The following is a 20,080-nucleotide window of genomic DNA, read 5'->3' as shown; positions in this document are numbered from 1 at the left end:
TACATTCCAATGTAATCTGTAGATTTCCTCAAGCACACCATCATTAATCTCACAGGCAGAATTTGGCAGTTTTTTATTTACAAGCAACACAGAGCTCCCTCATTTAACTTACCAAAATGCTAATGCTGCAATTTCCAAAGAGATTCATGTAACTCACCAAAATCCCACTGAAATATGAGCATCGAGTTCCAAATAAGTTTTTGAACATCTCTCACTATGAATTCTCCAAATCCCAAAATTCACTATAATTCCTTCTGCCAAGATAGGTTTTCATTATTATATTACCTCTCTCATAGAGCTCCTCCATCGCTCTCCAGGTTTCAGCTCGAACTTCTCGATTGCTTTTACCTGGAACATGTGCATCAGGCCAGTGTATTAAATAAAGATCTAAAAAAGAAATAGAACCAGACTACTCACTGAAGTGTCCTATATACATATATATATATAGAGAGAGAGAGAGAGAGAGATACATATATCTTAAACCACATGAAATAGCATTTTCCCTCCATAATGTCCCCTAACATATTATCATAAAAATAGTTACAATTACTACTCCATGATCATTACTGTATACATCCATTTACTTTTAATAAATGAAATCTACAACATTTCATTAACATCTAAAGGTAGCATACATTTCATTAACATCTAAAGGTAGCATACAGGTTTAGGTCACTGTAATCAGAATTTCATGGTCACATATGCACTTAAACTTTCAGCACTTAACAAGCCCCCCTTGAATCAAAGGGATTTTGGTCCTGGAATTAAGACTGGACTACTGCTGAAGTGCTACAAGTCTTCAAGTTTATTGAAGATAAGTATGTTGGCAGTTCTACAGATATTTTATACAACCTCAGCAGTGGGTCTCTTTTTTTTTTTCCTTTCTAAAGAATACCTTGATTTACAGATTTCTGTTGAAAATTACATTACATTCTTTCATGCAGGTGGTTTTGGTTTGTTTGGTTGGTTAGTTGTTTTTTTGCTATAATTTTGTGGCAGCATTTGTGATTTTTTAAAAGCATTTAAAAATATTATATTAAGGGAACAAAGTTGTGCTTTACTAAATTTATAAAGCGTCAGCACAATTTCAAGCACAAGATTTAGTGCTGATGAAATTATCCAGATTACCTAAATTTAAAAAATGATAGGATCTATAACTCATTTTAAGTTTGTAGATGCTGCTAAGACATTCTGAAGGAGAAACTTAGGAGATACTTTGAAAACAATTACATTTCTATTTAAATTCTAACTGCAAATGAAACAGGTAGCTGTAGGCATTCCAAAGAGGTGTTGCTCTTTGCCATGTACATTACTCTGACACAAAACAGGAAAAGGAAATAAATGCATGAATGAGATGTGCATCATTGTCTTTGTGCTTTATAATATTCTTTTATTGGTAGTTCAAATATAGAGTTAAGAAATGAAAAAACAGGCTTGTTTGCAATGAGCAGAGTTTTTCGTTCTTTGAATGCATCACCCCATTCATTTATAGCACCTCTTTTGGAAAACATAGACCCTCTACCATGATTTTTTTTTTTTAATTCACATTTAAAGACAGAACTAACAATTACTTCACTGGGCTGGTATATTAGCTTTCCCCCTCTTTAAATACAAATGCAACCTCAATCTAAGAGGAAAAGGCAACATCAAATTCACTATAATACACCAGTTCCTATTTGGGTACCTCATTGCAACACTGTTAAAGAGAGTATTTTGCTTTAATTACAACAGTACAGAATTTTGTACAGTAAGATACATTACAGACTTATCAAAGAAAAAAAATTTTCAGTGTATCACAAAAATCATGAGCTAAATTTGCACTTTCTGTTATCAAGAACACACTAGACTTAAACACAATTGCTTAGACAAGAAAATGTCACATGTATAATGAATTGCAGCATCTTTTATCACATTTAAAGAGAAAGTTGCCAATTCTTTGCCCTTATATAAAATCCAGTCCCAATGTAGAAAAAACCACACATGCAGTCTTGTTCATCACTGATCTGTAAATAATTATTTCTTCTCTAGTTGCTCTGAATAAGGAAGTATTTATTAAGAATATTTATTAATTATATTATTTATTAAGAATAAATACCAAGATAAGACACCGGAGTAAATATCAATTTCTGTGACATTTAAGTGAAAACTAATATTGGGATAGTGATTAAAGCATTTAGTAAGGTTATGTTCAAAACTCAATACTATTCTAATTCTGTTGCCAATAAAGTCTCTTTTAAAATTGCCACTGACTTATATTAGTTGCAATCCCAAGGATTAGCGTGAGGAATTGCTAGTATCAAGTGCTCATTTTGATCCAAAATTATATACGCTATTAGCAGTACTTACTGCATAGAGACTGACATGTTTTAATTTAAATTTTTTTGCTTGGATAAAGCAAATGTCATATATAAGTACATGTAAGTTTACCTCACAAAAATGGAAAAAGTCGAGTATCTTTAATTGCTGCTTATTATGTTCTCCAAATAAGACTAATAAGAACAGCTTAACTATGTAGAAACATGTCATATAGTGCCAGCAAAATATAATCATTAACTTCAGCAGGATTTCACCAAAAGCGACTTTACCAAAAGCCTGAATATTCATCACAGTTTGCAAATGTTCACAGAAATAGCTACACCATGGATTTCCACATACAAAGATGCTTTGTATTCAGGCCAAGAAATTGAAGCACTCTCAGAAGAATTACTGTTAACAGATTTGATAACGGAAAGATCTCTGGCCTTGGATATTTAAAAAAATGAAGCACATCACCCTTCCCTGCATTAGTGTCTGAGACCTCTTCAATGCAAACATGTTGAGCTGTTGGTTCTTTATTTTAGAAAGATGATGTTATTGGGTACACGATGTCCATATTATCCTACTACCTTTATTTTAATTTAGGCTTTTTATTGAAATAAAAATTACTTCACAGTTATAAATATACACATTTAAAGCTAGAAAACATCTATTGGATCACAAAGTGCAGTGCTTCTTATTGCAAGAAGCATTTAGGAAAGATGTGGGGCAAAGGTACCTTATCTCAGAGATAAAGAGCAGAATGGTCTTTCTGCCAGTCATGCACAAACCACCCCAGCACAGCTCGAAGTGGAAGGAATACAGTGTACCTTGCGATGAGCAATGCAACTGCCACTCTATTTAAATAAGCTAAGCATAGTTCATTTAAAATGAGGATCTGCTTACTTTTACTGCATCTGTTCAAAAATTTTCCATAATACCTGTGGGTCAATAAAACAGTAAGCACCTCATAAACCAGTTTCTACGATTTCATTTTCATTCGTACACACATTCACACCTACACACTTTCTTTTGCTTAAAATACTTCCCCTCCTGTGGAATTACATGAACACAAACACCCTTCTTTTCATTTTGGAGGCAAGAAAATAGTTTTAAGTTATCTATCAAAATAGCTGAGGGTTCCATTAATCAAGAAATGTGTCACTTTGTCACTAACTGAAGGTTTTTAAGAACAGACTATGTTTTCACCTGTTGAGAATGACGTGGTTGTGCCTTGTAGTGTGGGATAGATTAACAAATACTTTGAGATTACTTCCAACCATGTATTTTTTAATGGATTCTTAACAAAATAAAAAAACAACCTGTGATTCACAGTATCAGTATGCACTTGAAAAAGAAGAAAAAAAAATCCCAAACATTTGCAATCAAATCTTATATTCACCAGTTTTTTATAGCATCCTAGTGTAGCAGTAGTAAGTGAGGGCCTGAAGTTCATTTTAATGTTCAAAACACAGTGCTGCAGGAAAACTAAAATTAACATGTAAACAGCTTTCATGCAAACGCTTAAAATAGAGTGGCTTCTTACATCTTAATGGTTGCAGCACCTACAATCAACACAGTTCCTCTTAACTCAAAAGTGTAGGGACATTTTACACATTTAAAAGCCAACAGCATGTTGTCATGGAAATAAAAGTTTGCAGTTCTATTCAAATTCCTAATAGAATATTAAGAAAAGGTAAAAACTCACTATAACAAACCTAGTTTTGAAGAGCAGGCCCTGGCTCATAACAAACCTAAAAGAAAAGTATATTTTTTCAATGATTGTATTTTCCCTGCTTTTCTGAATTGTTACTGTACTTAGTATCAACATTATTTCTTTTTCTCCCCTGTACAGTCTTTTTTTGTTTTTGTTTCTTTTTTTTATTCTATTGGAACAAGGATCAATGTGAAGTAATCTCCAAAGTGTTCTGAATTCATACACAATCTGAACTGGGTGTATTATCATCATTCATGGGATCCATCTTATACTGAATATGCTGCTTGAACATTTGTCCAACTCAAGCTGGGAATTTGCAATAGGTTATATTTGCCTGAACGTGACACGCCAGAACAGTCAGAAGGAAAATAAGATTGTTTATGAATTCGCTAACCCACAAATCACATTCAAGAAGCAGTTACTTTGGAGGTTTGATCCAAATCCCAAGGAACGTATTCTGCTACTGCCAAACCTGTAAGATTTGCTGCCATTTCATATTGGTTTACTGTGACTGCTAGTTGAGGACCACATTTAGAAAATGCAAGGAGCAAAATATCTGTTACAACCACTTCCCACAAATAATATATGTTTCCAGCTTCTCATGGATATATAATCTACTGATTCAAATAAAAATCATGGAACATTGCTCTCCTAGTATCATTTGCAGAAAATAGTGTTTACCAAAAAGGTTTCATAACAGTATTTTACATAGAACACTTTTTTTTCTTAAAAAGCTAAGACTGCTTTCAGCAGTTCATCCATTTCAACAGCTGGGATTCTACAGACTGCTAATGCACAGATTTATCAATTCCCGTTAGATTATTTCCCAAGTCTCTAATTCAGTCTGAGTGGATGGACTGGGTAACCCATAAAGATCCTCAAGAAAATTAAGAGGACCCTCCTTTGAGCAAAGAGCTTAGCTGCACATTTAGCTGCCAGGGCTCCTACAGCTTTTTCTTTTTGCAGTCCTCTGAATGACCAACTTTCCCTCTAACATAAAGGTCTAACTTCACACATGTATTATTTAGGAACTTTCAATTTTCTATATGAACCATGTATTGTTCATGGAAATATTGTGAACCACCACATATTTGGTTAATATAAAATGAAATCAGGAAATTCTGATTTAGGTACATTTCACATACCTTTATTTCACTTTCCTATTTCACAACAAAACTGCCAGCTTTATCACATGCTTGTAACTGAAGAATTTACTTTCCTAAATAAGTTTAGACAAAAATTGCCCTGTTATTACCAGATCTTTTCCTGTCATGGATTTCATGTCCTCTCTATAGGATACACTGGCCAGCAGAAAAGGGACATAAAATGCAGGTATGAATGTAAACAGAGCTAGGATATCTAAACTTAGTTCTACAAGCTTATAAGCATATTTTCAAACTAATCTTCTGCATTCCAGTTACTTTTGTTAGACTTGCGATAACCCTCAAAACTTCCAACCAAAAGCTCTTACTCTAACCATTCTTGAAAAGTACATTTCTCCCCAGCAATATTTATATCCCAATGATACAACTCCCCAGCAATATTTATATCCCAAGGAGCACTGCAGAGTCTCTACTGCAACTGGTCCAGCCCTGCAAATCTAAAACAAATTCCCCAAAGTGGCTCAGGAGAACCTCTTTCATGATCATACTCAAAAGTGAGTTAGACCTAAAGATTCAGGCTTATCCAGCCCGACTCTCCTTGTGCCTGCACAGTCCTTTCATCATGAACACAAAATGTTACCTACTGTGGCTTTTTTTTTTTTTTTTGCATAAAAATCCTTCCAATAGCACCTTCCAGCTGGGTGCTTTCAGACAGGAGATATAGAAAGCATCGTGCTTTAGGGAGCCCCATGAACCCCATGAAACACACCATATATTGTACCTCTTCCAAGGGTCTACTTCACCAGTGTATATAGCACTAAAGATAGAACTCAGCCTTATGACATGAGTGCAGATCACGCTGTGTTAAACAAAGGTGGTCCGTGGAGTTGGTCCAACAGTTGAGATTAAACTCAAGAAGCCAAAGCCATTACTCCACTTGCCATCCCATCCTTCTCACAGAGGTCACCCATCCTCATTGACAGATCAGTGAATTGCATGTGATGTATTTCCTAAGCCATTAGAGTTTACAAATTGTTAAGTTAAAGCAAGCTGAAGCCAGCATTGATTTAGGTCACTGTGTCAGACTAAGTGGTGGTTCAGGAAGAGCTTTATAAATTTTTCAGACATCTCCACATCAGTGGAAGAAAAGTGAGAAAGGAAGGAAGACGGGTGAGGGTATAAAACAAAACAAAAGGAAAACAAATCTGGTATGGAAGGAAATTGCACAGGCAGTTGTACAGGCAGTTGTAATACTCCTTAGTTTTCTTAGTAATATGAGCAAAAGAAGTGTCGGAGCTTAATATATCTGATGAACTGAATTTGTTTATGCCAGGCCAAGGATTCACTCACGTGGTGACAGTATTGTGTATTTCTTGTCCTCAGATATTTCTTCCATTTTTTTCATATATTTCTGATTAGCAGCAATATGTAAACTGAGTATTTGTGTGAGCACCTACTTTAATCAGTCTGCTAACTGAGAAAAGAAAAGCAAATTGCACTACTAAAAGGAATCACTAAAAATGATTTCCTGGAAGTGAGTCAAGTTTTCCTCTCATCGACATTCAGCACCAGTGCCACAGCAAGCAGAAGAAAAAAGAAAGCAAACACAAAACATAACAAGCAGAAAGCAGAGAGGAGGAAACATGTTATTTCTTAATTTAGAGGAGAAAGTCAGGGCTTGAAACATTGTTTATGAAAGTCTCCTCAGGGACCTGTATTTGCAGGGACAGACAAAAGGAGATTTTAATTTCTTTTGCATTATTCTGTACCTGTGCAGGAAGTTAAGAGATACATTTCCAGAAAGAATGGAGCCAAAAACGTGCATACAAATATCTCAAACTTTAACAGATACAGGTTTCTTTTCCCCTTCACTGCAAAGTACCCAAGTGAAAAAGCCAGTACATACAGCACACAGCTGCCATTATATTATGTGCCATTAATTCTGCAAAATCTGTACTTCACAAAAGCCGTTCACTTCATTATTAAAGTTTTTAACGGGGACAGTGTGAGTAAAGAGAAGCAAAATGAGGGTTTTCAGGACGCTGATAGATAATGTCTTATAGTTTGGTCATTTATTCCTTGATTATCAACATAAACACTATCTCCACCAGCATCATTATTTTAGATTATTACTTTAAATTCATCTTCCTCCACTTTCTTTTCATTGCTCCAGCTAGGAGAAGCAAAGACATCACTTCTCCTAGCAAAGAAGCAGCAAAAACATTTTTTAAAATATCATATTTATTTTTAGTAGTTATCTCCTCCTCTATGATCTGTTGCAAAGAATTAATTGGTGTCATTATTGCAGCTCTTTGTCTGTCCAATAAGGAAGAAACAATATCACATCTTTGACTACAAGAAGTTTATGATCAGGATGAGTTTAAAGGTGCAAAAGTCTAATTCAGTGTTAGTTAGATTTAGTCTTCTAAAGTCTGGTATATACTTCTGACATTTTCACCAAAGTATATTGCATCAAACAGACCAAACCAATGGCAGTTATTCAAAATTTTAAATAGTTAACAGACCTACAAAATAACTTTTAGAAGAGACTCCCATTTGAGATTTAACAGACCAAAGAAGAAATCAGGTGGTTTTGTCATCCCGTTACCAATGCATTATTGCAAAGTTTATGAATTCTTTTTTCATACGTTTCAGGGTTTTTTAGAAAAATATATAGAACTCGTGTAGTGCTTCATCAAATCAACTTAAAAACTAAATGTACCTTTACAAAACATACCTTCATCAGTTTTAAAACATTTGCAACAAGAACAAAGTCTCTGCTCTCAACTGTATGCATGTGAGCTTCCCAGAGAACAAGCAGAACAAGAAATCTGCAAATGCATAAAGGCAGAAACTGGTTTCTGTGATCTATCTGTACTACATTGTTTTTTTCAGGCATTTATTCATCTTCGCAAATACTCATATGGAAGGCACAATAAATGAGCTATATGTAAAGATACATACCAAGATATTCAACACCAAGTCTTTCGCATGACTCCAAGCAGGCTTTTTTTGTGTTTTCATAGCCATAATCACTATGCCACAGCTTGGTAGTTATCCAGAGTTCCTCTCGCTTCACACCACTCTCTTCGATGGCCTTTTGGAGGAGGGATTCACAGCCATATCTCTTTGCTGTGTCAATATGACGAATGCCACATTTTTGCAATGCATGGACCACAGCATCATGGGAATACCCACCTTGGTGGGAAGTACCTAAGTAAATAAAATCACAAGTGAATTGTCAGCGGTGAATTATGAGGGACATGTTTTATCATTCTTTTTAACTTTGGCTTTCCATTTTTTGTATATTGTCACAGACCTTTCTTATTCCATTTTCATTTCCTAATAACAAAGAAATGGGAACTAACAGATCTCTAGGTTGGGAAAATACATCAAGTGCTAGAATATTAACACTGATCAGAGATAACTCCATCAAAATCAAGCATTAACAGCACCTAACTGTAGAGAAGTGATTTCAGAAGTCAGGCTGAAGAATATCAGAGAGAAAATACATATTTTATGGAAAATTAGTATATGGAACTCAATTTTCATATAGAAGCACAACATTTACAGATTAAAATAAGAAATAAAATATAACTTAAAAAGCTATTTACTTTGCAGAAAGCATATCCTGGAGCCTTTACTCTGTTGAACTCCTGGTAGCTTCAAGTTATTATTACATTGTGCAACCCCAGACCGGGCCATACCACAGGTGCAATTCACATAATGTCAAGTTCAGCAGTAACCAAAACAATGGAATCCTACACAAGAGTTACAGAAAGGGCATACAGGGAGTTTCAGTAACAAAGTCCTGTAAGTCTTATTGTGTAGGTATTCACTGGATGTGTATTTTACATGTCAAGGGGACGGAAGGAGGAGGAGACTCGGCAGGAAAAGCAACCAGCAGGAGGACTGTCAGATAAAGAACTGGTTGAGAGCAAGGAGGATGATGTTTCCACTTACCCTTTCCTGTTACTTGTTTTTCCTGCCGTGAGCCCCTCACCCATTCACCCTCAACTCAAACACTTCTCACAAACAGTATTTTCTACAGTTTGTTGGAGGAAACGCTCAGTCAGTTCCAGCCAGCTACCAAAGCCACCTTCTAAGATGATGATGAAAGGCCCTAGGGCTATAAACAATAGTTGGCATGCAAATGGCTAGGCCACTAACTTCAGAAGGGCCCTGTGCAGTTGCAACAGCAACAGGGTCTTCAGCCACCACTGAATCTAAAGAAATAAATAATTCCAGGTCAAAGAAGAATAATATAATTTGTACCTATTGTTAACTTCCCCTTTCCCTTCAAACCTAATACTTATTTCTACATCAAACACTACCTGCATGTTATGATATCAACAAACATATATGGCTAGTCAGACTGTCAGAAATAGGGAACAAATGAAAACACGTGGAGTTACCTTAGACTCACACTGCAAACCTCCCACACCTGAACTGGAGAGAAGGCCCGTGGGAGCCTGCGTGACTCTCTCACACATGCTGTAACTTACAACGTATGCAAGAACAAGGACTTAAGAAAGTCCTACTTGCATGTAAGGCAAGCCAGGTTCTTCTAAATGCTCATCATTTTTGTTCATTCCTGATCTTAGAAGAAAAGCCAGTGATACCTCTGTAATCTTGCTCAACACTTCAAATCACTTAAGATAATAGTATGGTCTGGTATCCCACATGTACCCCCGAGGATCATGACATTCTGCTAATCACAATGGGACAATACCCACTTTATGTTTATAAAACGTGGAGTACTAAATTCTTGATTTATCTTCATGGATTTTAGAATGATTAAATTATAATACTAAATTCCTACAGTGTTGAAATGAACATCACAAGTACTTTACTTTCCAATTGTAAACAAAGTTTTAATGGGGAGTTGGACTAGATGATGTCTAGAGGTCCCTTCCAACACTGACAATTCCATGATTCTGTGAAAAGACAAAACTTTAAAACTTGTTTTCTCCATATTCATAATCATTAGTTATGATTAATAACTGGCTTACTTTTTGAGTCATCTAGAAAGAGATGACCCTATAACTTTTTAAGTCAAGCTAGATCAACTCATATTTTCAAAATCACTCTTTCAAAATCTCCATGAATGTTTAAGTACTTTAGATGAATGCAATGCTACCACATTGCAACTACAGGCAAAGAATATATATGCAATTATTATATTATTCAGATCCTAAGGGAATTTTATTAAAGAATTATATAACTAGCATAGAAAAATTACTATACTTTTTCATAACAATCCATTCACTTTTAATAAGCTGGTATTGGTGCCAAATAAATGAGGTTGTAACTATTGTGTCTGTTTCTGGCTGAATGGACATTTCTAAGCACTGAATGAATGGAGTTCATTTAGAGGTCTTGCAAATGGACTCAGAGTCTTTTCATGCATAATGGGTTTCAGTAAGAACATTTAGGACAAAACTTTTTTTTTTTTTTAATTTAACCCTTTTAACTTAAAGGGAGAGAGAGGGAAAAAAGGAAAATTCAGAATAATTTTGTTGTTCCCCATTCCGTGATGGCATGCACACTTGTTTCACAGGAAATAAGCAGAACAGGATCAGTCTGGAGGGAATTATCTCAATTTCTAGCCTAAAAATGAACTACAACAGCCTTGATACACAAAATAATTAATAAGAAAGCTTAACAATTATTTAATATTACCACTTTGCAAGCCAACTTAATCACGAACAACAGGTTTTTAAGTTAATTATGCTACTGACATAACAGCTTCTAGATTTTAGAAATCTGAGTTTTCTTGTGTTTACTCATGTGATTAAATATGTTACAATTCATAAATGCAGAAGGGTGACGAAGGTGGAGTGAAATAAATTTCTATTTTTTTACATTTTAAGTCCAGGCTTAACCTTATTTGAACACATTAACATCCTTACATGTTTGAGATTACCATTTCTTCAGAGATGTACATCACACTGTACCTGTACATTTAAAGACAAAAATCCAATCTCACATTTAAAACTAATATGAACTAGAGTCCATTGCATTAACACATTTTTATTCTAGAATTCTCTGACAAAAAATAGGAATTCCTTATAATAAATGAGGTCAAATATAAATAAGTCTAGAAAAAAACCCAATTTTTTAGCTAGTATTTTAACTTGTTTTCTTAGGGGAATAGCGCTGTTCTCTCACTTACTGAACTAACCCAAATTTGACAGACATCTGAGACAATTATATGCCTACAGATTTTGTGAAAATTGGAGGTTGGGAGGCACCAGGATGTTGCAGTGCCAACACAGATAGGTCAAAGACACAAATACATTGAAAACTAGGCTTAATTAGTTACGTTGTTCTTTTTGTCATGATTACTCATCAGTTCCTTGATATCCTGAAGAACACTGCTATCAAAACTGGGATGAGAAACATGCTCTGGCAATCCACAAAACGTTCCAAAGGTTGTTAGGAAGGCAGAATCCTGTTCACAATGTAGTTGCTACAGGAGGTGGGGGGGAAACACCAAACAAGAAAAAAAACCCAACAAAAAAACCCCAACCAGCAACCCTCCCCCTCAGAAGGCAAAATCAACAACATCCCCTCTCTCCCCAAATATAAAACAGTTAACAAACCAAAACCCTACCCTCCCCCTCCCAGTTTTATGCACTATCTCAGCTGACTCCCAGCCTCATTAAACTTTCTGTTCTCCTTCACGGAAGCTGTAGAACTACAGAGAGAGATCCAAAGCATCAACAGCTTTTCAAAAGAGACTCAGGACCTACTTTCTCTCCCTGCTTTCTCCCTCCCTTTGTGGAGGAGCGTGTCTTCATGTTCTTTGTGCAACATCAAAGTATTATAAATATATAAAAACGTTCTGTGATATGTATAACTTTTGAGTACTTGAAATCAATGAAATCACCTACATTATAAAATTTCCTGTTAGTGAAACCGCAGCCAGGATATTCAGGAATCATATCAGAGATTAATGATCTTCTGACATCAGTACTTGGTACTAAATTAAAAACAGTTGGCAAACAAAACTCCTACAAAAATGCCCATTCCTTTGCTGATTTTTTATCTCCAAGTAACCACTTGAGAAAACTCTCAAAAGCAAAAGCTCAAACATCCTTTTATAAGTGTTTACATAATCATTGTGTATATATTTTATTGTATACCATAACAAGCTTGAAATACCTTGTTCTACTAATTGTATTTCTATTATTTCAACATTATATCAACGTAAGTGCCACATACTGCATCTCATGAATAAATTAAAATCTTGGTGTCAAAGCCAAGTTTGATTTCACTCATTACCTTATGAGCAAATTTGATGATAAAACATAACCATAATCTGTTGCCTACACATACAGCAAATGAACATATAACGCATTTCAAGATTCAAGATTTATTGCTAATCCATTCACAAAACTACGTGCCTCTTCTATGAAACAGCTCAAGGATAGACAATCCTTAGTTGTCCTTGCTTACTGTCTTACCTCCTCCTTCACCTAGTTCTGCATTCATATGATCCTCTGAAAATCTGATTCAGTTTGTTAAATGGCCAAAAAAGTGTATAGTTTTAGAATTATTCATAAACCTGAGTAACTCCCCAGAAGGAATTACTAAAACTCTAAATTTTGGTCAAGGGATAGGGCAAGAAAAGTTCCCCCTTTAGCAGCATTTAACTAATTTGATATAGTCATGTTTTTATTAAATTAAAATGGAAAGAAGAAACACAAATCTCCGTGCTGTTCAAGCGAACCACCAAATGATCAGAAAGACCTACATTAACTTGTCTCCTGGAGTCTTTCTTTCCATTATGTTCCCCAACACCACCCCTAGAGCTGCTCTCAGACAACCAGATAACGTCACGCTAACTTTGTATAACCACAGCACCAGAACCCAAGTGTTTGTACTGCTATAGTTTGGCATAGTTTTTACTTAACAGGGTCAGTTACTCTGGAAATCATACTTAGCATCACAAGTATTCCTAGCATCCCCTCTTTTGTAGAATGTAGGGCTTTCCTCTGCAGCAGGTGAAATCAAAGTCAAGCTCATTATGAAGCTATTATACTTCATAAGGCGACTACAGAGTATTTCCAGTTATGAAAATCAAAATCTAATCACACTTTCACAAAACAACTTGGACATTTTGCTCAGAGTCCAAGAGTGGCATCTAATGTATATATAATGGAGCAGCAGCCCTTGAAGGAATGGAACCTATACAGTTGATGAGCTTCTGGAAGAACTGGTAGGACAACATCAACAATAAGTGAAAGGCAGTGAGCAGACATATTATAAAACCAATGCTTTGATCAGAACTAAAGCAGCACACGGGTTTATCTAAAATTCAGTCATTTAAGGACATCAAAGGACAGCAAGGAGCACCCTGCCAGCATCCCAGGAAGGCAGGTAGTTCCTTACTGTAACATACCAATATAAGAAGATTCACTAGAGAGCTCCTCATAGGAAGCTTTGTTGCACTTACACACATTTTATAGCACTACAGCTGTACTGTATGGATGTGACATTTTCATGTTCCTAAATAATATCACTACGCTAATGAAACATTGTTAATAGACCTGGTCTACGTAAAGTGCAGAGATTACACTGTAAGTTTCTCCTGCCTCTGTAAAAGCTATCTGGATTATGGATATTACTTTATTTTTAATATATAAGTTTTACTTTGGTAATGTTTCTTATTTTTTTGCTACATATGATCCATTGCTTAGTGCAAAAGGGGTCACTCTGGGACTGTTTTTTCTCCTATGTGACTCAGACAGTATAAGCTCATAAAAAACAGTAAAAGTAGGCAAGCATGATTTTAAACTTGGCAATTCTACTCATGCAGCTCTACACAGGCACCAAGGAAGGGAATGCAGAAATACAGCTTTGCTGCAATGCAAAGGGATAGGAGAGAGCCATTACATGTTTATTATGTATCCAGGGAAAGGGAAGCCAGAATTGCTCGTTTTCTCTCTTCCTGAGAGGAAGGAAGAAATGGCAATGAGCCATTGTTGACAGAAGCACTCTATTCCCTCCATCCCAAAGAGGGACTGATTGTAAAGGATATTCAGATCATCTACTGTAAAATGACTGTGTATCTCTAATCACTGACCTACCATTTATCTAGTCAGAACACTAGAAAAGGAGGTATCAAAGCACCTTTTCAGAACATGTTTCACAACAAGACCAGAAAATCTGCAAGCAGCATCTATCATCAGTGGGATGCTATGGCTCTGATATGGCACCAATTCACTAAAGTATTTCTGGCAGCAAAAATACACTATCACCCAAAAATGCAAATATTTTTTCTGCAGGAGTAAAGAGCTTTCCACTCAAAAGCACCAGCTATTGAAATTATTCAGCTGTTGTTTACAAATATTTTTATCATGCAGAACCTCTCAATTAAATTTATAGGGAAGGACAACTCTGGAAAGTGACCTATGCATTCGAAAGGCAATTATGACTGTGTAATCCATGTAGAAATTTCATAAGCAGAGCAGCAGTGCACATTTATTTAAATGCCTTTACAGACAGACTGCCAAATCTTGAAGCCTTTTCTTTCACTCTACACTTTCCCACCACCGTGAGAACTATTTCTCATTAACAACCAAATTGGTTTCAGATGCTCTGCTATAAGATGTTACCTTAGAAACCATTTGGTAAAAGACTGTGGCTTCCTTCCATAGAAATCTCAAGCAGTGAAAAGGCAGATTTTCTGGCATAAATCAAATCCAATTTCTAGGGTTCACTAAACCTTTTCTCCTCAGAATAATGTTTTGTGACTAGATCTTAGCAGTTAATAGTGCACGAAGAATTGCTGGTGTGAACCAGTCGTAAATGATTTTCATTCTATTCCCTTTGTTAACTCAATTGAAATTACTTCCAGTACGTACCATACCTTGATAGAACTTTTAACTTCATAACTATGAAGTTAAAATATTTGCTACATATGAAAATATGTAGCAAATAAATAGACTGAATAAAAATATTGTTATTTTCCTCCATTTTAATACATTTCCTTAAACTATCTGATAAAGATTACATTAATTAACGACATTAGATATTTGGAAATATTTCACAATAAATGAGACAGACCTATGACAATTTTTCTGTCCTCCAAGAAACTGCCACAAAAAAAAAAAAATCATAAAAAAAACCCAAACCAACAACTATGCCTATACTCTGTACTTATCATAATCATTCCTTTTGTGAACATATGAATTAAAAATAAGTTGCACAAATAATTTACGATTAAGCATAGTCAACATACAAGTAAATAGAGGGACAGGAATTTTAAAAGTGTAGTTGATCATGAGACCAATAATTAAAAATCACTTAGAATATTGTAAAGGTAATATTATGGGAAAAGTTATAAAGAGAACTGCAGTTTCTAGTGACTTGTAGCTTACAAGATGAAAATGCATATACAATAACTCATCCTTGTAGGATCCCAATTCAAGACGATGTTCAAGCTGATGGCTAATTTTTGACATCGTAACAATGCCCTTTATACCCACAGACTACTCGCAGAATCAGTGCAATTGTGAATCATTACAAGATCCTACTCCTGCAATACCACGTGACAGTGCAAGGTCTGAGACTGGCACTGTCCCGCTGCTAACCAATTGTGTTCATGAGTTGGAAGGACAGTAGCAACCCAGCTATCTACAGCGCAAACTAAAACTAGACAATAAAGAATGCTTCACATCAAATGCACTTTTCCCCCACACATCATCTAAGAATTTAAAATGTATTTTCTCAAAGTTTCCGAGACAAACAACATTTCTTGTAGCCCCTCCTCTCACATCACACATTCAGCCTTAGAAGAGTATGTATTAGAATGCAAAGCACTTCCATTCAGGCATTAAGCCTGGGGAACAGAGCTTAAGGTTATGAAACTGATGTAAACCCACAAAGGTGTCTTTTCCTCTTTCTCTCCCCCCATAACGAGGATTTTGTATCACACTCTGTGTTGGAGGTACTTGGCATAAACATTAGAAGAACTGAAGAAAGCATAGGAATCAGTACCTCCCCATTTGGAGGCATGAGGAACCACTGCAATTCAGGTTACAGCAGCATGTGACATCACCATTCAATGCTGCCAAAACCATGCTAGGGAGCTCTGGCAAACAAAAAAAGGTACAACCACTAAAATCTGCTACAGGAAGATTGAAAGATAAAAGTCAGCTTTCCTTTTTTCTCCACAAAGTTTTGTAACATTTTTCTACATTCAGAAACATGGTGAAAGACAAGAGGTAAATACACTGGAACTTGCTTCTCTGTTCATTTCAAACTGGTTACAGATAATTTGTTCATCTAGTGAGCAATTAAGCTTGTAACATATAAAAGTATTAGTGGCAACACCAAATTTAAAAGCATACACGCAACATGCTTATGTTTATACGAATAAAGGCTTTATTAAACAGTGATAGAAACCTGGTTTTTTTTTATTATTACTTTCACTCAGTAATGGCCATTTAAAAATTCATCTGTATCACATCAGCAACAGCACTGTTAGCAAAAAGAATCCAGCTTGAGAAAGGTAGCTATCTTTCTGCCATTAAATCACAGTTCATATGTCAAAATACAAATAAGGTAAAATCCCCAGCAAAAATATAAAAAGCTGATCTCATAGATTTGTAGGTGTACAAAAAGAACAAAGCAGCAACTTCCCCAGAAAAAAAAATAAAATTCTGCACTGTGTACACTCTGATAAAAGCAAAATTGGCCCAGCATCTTCCCCCAGTACCCTTTAAAAAAACATTTGTACAGCATTCAGTCTTTTCTCAAGAATAAAACACCGCCAAACTGGAAGTAGGTAAAGTTGGATGCAAGCAAGGGAGGTAGGAGCTCAGCAGGTTTAGCCAGGTTAGGAGAGGATACTGCTTTGTTCCACTGTCTGCAAATACACAGCTGCCTGGGACGTGGACACATTTTGTACAGGAGAAAAGTTAAATATCTGGAGGCCCTCAAAGCTCAAGTACAACTTCTCAAGGTCAGACCTACTGAAACTGTGGACGAATTGAGACAGAAAGATTTATAGATGTGGCATTTTGTTCATCACAAGAGGCTATTATGGCAACTTGGTAACCATGGGTGAGAAGTGAAGTCCTGGCAGAATAAAAAAAAAATGGTTGAGACATAAAACAAAGGGAAGAAATAAACAGCCGATTCTTATTACAGGATAAGATTAATAGCAGGGAGTGCCATAGGTCTTGGTATCAGGACCACTGTTCCATAAATTTCCTTAAGAACTGAAGCCATGAAGAAACAGAGCCATGAATTAAAAAGAAAAAAAAAAAAAAAAAAAAAAAGGAGAGTGCTGACGTGTGTTGGAGAACCGCTCCGATGAGCAGGACAGAGCCGCGTTTCATGGCTCGCTTCTGATGGGCTCGGGCATCTGTATGGTCCCGTTTGTTTTCCATCTTCCTGAGAGCATTGATGTTCTAGAGATAACGCCACAAAGGGTGTGCTGAATGTCCTCTTGTGGTTTGTGATACTTTTTTTTTTAGCATTTTTGGAAGTCTTGTGAACAGTGCTGATGTTTTTTTCATCTCGGCTCCTACAAATATGAACTAGAAAAAAAAAAAAAAAAACAAAAAAAAAAAAAGCCAAAAAAAAAAAAAAAAAAAAAAAAAAAAAAAAAAAAGGCAGTAACAGTGGAGAATAACAAAAAGTGAAGGCTTGATTCTGCTGCCATTGAATTGAAAAGCAAAATCTCATTTGATTCCAGTCCCAACAGGACCAGGTCTTTTTTGACCACAGCTAAGTTTAAGAATGAATACAAGCAATTCCAGGATGAATAATTAAAAGTAGAATTAGTAGTATATATTGGAGGGAAATGTTAAAATACTTCTACTGAGCATTAAGATTCAAGTTACATGTAGCATTTTGACAAAAAAACCCAACCACCTAACACAACCTGATGTAATGAAAGTGAAGTAATCTGATTCTATGCTTTTCTCCAGAAAAATCCTACTTGTGAAAAGAACTGGGAACAATACAAGAAGTCTTGCATGGCTGCAGTGCAAATGATGCAATGTCTTAATGCAATCAGTGAAGTCAATAAAAAACTTACTTTTACAATTTATTTACTTAGATAAAGCTACAGCTGAATATCAGGAATCTTATCTATGGAACACCCTGAAATAAGGACAACCAAGATTTTAATGGTTTCCCTTGAATACTGAGGGAGTTTATGTATGTGTCTGTGAGTATTCTTTTACCGTGTTAGTAATGCAACATACTTACAAAAGCAGTAAAAAGAGCAATTTAACGAATTTGTTTTGGCTATTTGACTAGAAGCTGCTCAGAGCTGTACCTGTCTCTTTCCCAGTTACAGTGAAACTAATGGCACTGCCCATTCTTGAATGATCTCCCATAAAGAACATCATTAGTAATAATAAAATACTCACTGTGTGTGACATGGGTAAGTCACAATGAGTATAAAGACTTGATTATTTTGTTTAGTAATTGCCTGTCCTGAAGTCCCTTCCCAAACAAGCATGCAATTAATTTTATACTTTAATAGGAGGGGATCATTAGAGAACTTTTTAATTCACCAAGTTGTTATTAATTCTAGCTACTGTAAGGATTACATAAAAAGCAATTTTACAGAAATCATTCCATGAATTTTTGGTATCATCAGCACACCTGGTCAGGAAATCACATGCTATTTGACCACCCCCCTGAATTTCATTATTACTGTCCCTCCCCGCCCAAACAACAAAAAAACCAAAACACCACCACAAACCTCCCTTTTCTAGTGGCAATATAACCGTCAGATCAAACAGATGAACAGATGAAGATAGTTTCACTAAAGAGAGCCAGAACAAGCCTTAAGAGATGTCTACAATTGGTGTTATGGGGACCTTCTGTAATAAGGGATTATTTATTTATTTATTTATTGGTAGAATAAAGCATTCAGAGAAGCGTACTGACAAAGTTCAAGACCAAATCAAGTACTTTTTACCACTCAAGTTTCCCTCATATCACAAAGCCTTCCAACAAAGACTGATGCCATGCTGAATTTAACCATTCAGCATATGGCCTTGAAAAAGCTTCCTAATATTTCAGTTACAGGAAGAAAAGCCCTTGTGCTACTGAATTATATTCAAGTGCTTTAGAAGGTAGCATTTTTACCCCTCAGACTTAAAAAAATAAACAAAAACCCATAAAAACCCAAAACAAAAAAAAAAAAAAAGGAAGTGACAACTTTGTAAGTGGGGGCTTCCTACTTAACAGAAGTAAGCATGAACAGCACAAACTGTATGCATTTTTCGTCCAAAGCCTGAAGAGGATGATAGTGTGTGTGTGTGTGTGTGTGTGTACCACTTTGACCAGTGATCTATTTTTGAGGATGTTACTTTAGATAAGCACTAAGTATCCTGTAGTCAAATTAAGAAAACGCCAGAATATGTAATTCTCTACTACAGTACAAAGATGCACAAAGTATGCAACTCTCAGATACATGTAGCTCCTATGAAAAAGCGTAACTACACCAACTTCAAAATGGTGACATTTTATACCAGCTATTTACCCTGTATTTCTAAAACATTATAAAATTAAGTCTTGCAAATATGGAAAGAAATTATAGCTATCTTACTGGCAAGATAGTGAATGCATTCATTTTCTAAAGCAAACTAAAGCTGTCCTGAGGTAATGTACTCTCTAGGGCTTATCTTTAGACTTGTATCAAGTATTAGAGCCAAATTCATTTTAGAGTTAAGCCTGCTCTAGCTGAAAGCAGCCTTTGTGATGAACATTATTGTTGACTGTAAACATGCCTGGCCCTCTGCATATGAATAGTATTGGCTAACACAATTGTTAGAATTGAACCATAAGAAAGACAAAGTTATCAACAGTTTTTATAATCATACAATAAACAAGAGATAGATTATTTTTATTTGTTAATTAAAACTTTAGCTATACAGCATATTTCTAACACAAAAGCGGGCTGCCATAATAATCAGTATGTATCTTCAGG

General features: G+C 35.6%; 1 protein-coding gene across 4 annotated transcripts in view; it reads right to left on the bottom strand.

Moving 5' to 3' along the window:
• The window catches only part of LOC106886325 (uncharacterized oxidoreductase ZK1290.5-like), a 52,104-nt gene that overhangs the window by 27,761 nt on the left and 4,263 nt on the right, over positions 1-20,080 (bottom strand). For all 4 annotated transcript variants that reach the window (XM_014939122.1, XM_014939124.1, XM_014939123.1 and 1 more), the window contains exons 2-3: positions 8,080-8,328; positions 286-387 (exon numbers count right to left, since the gene is read on the bottom strand). In XM_014939122.1, the coding sequence (XP_014794608.1) occupies positions 286-387; positions 8,080-8,328 (351 nt within the window). The remainder of the gene's footprint in view (positions 1-285; positions 388-8,079; positions 8,329-20,080) is intronic.

This window comes from Calidris pugnax, unplaced genomic scaffold, assembly GCF_001431845.1.
Source record: "Calidris pugnax isolate Ruff unplaced genomic scaffold, ASM143184v1 scaffold18, whole genome shotgun sequence".
NCBI lineage: Eukaryota > Metazoa > Chordata > Aves > Charadriiformes > Scolopacidae > Calidris > Calidris pugnax.
The sequence above is the reverse complement of the archived record's forward strand: the minus strand, read 5'-3'. Positions and strand labels throughout refer to the sequence as shown.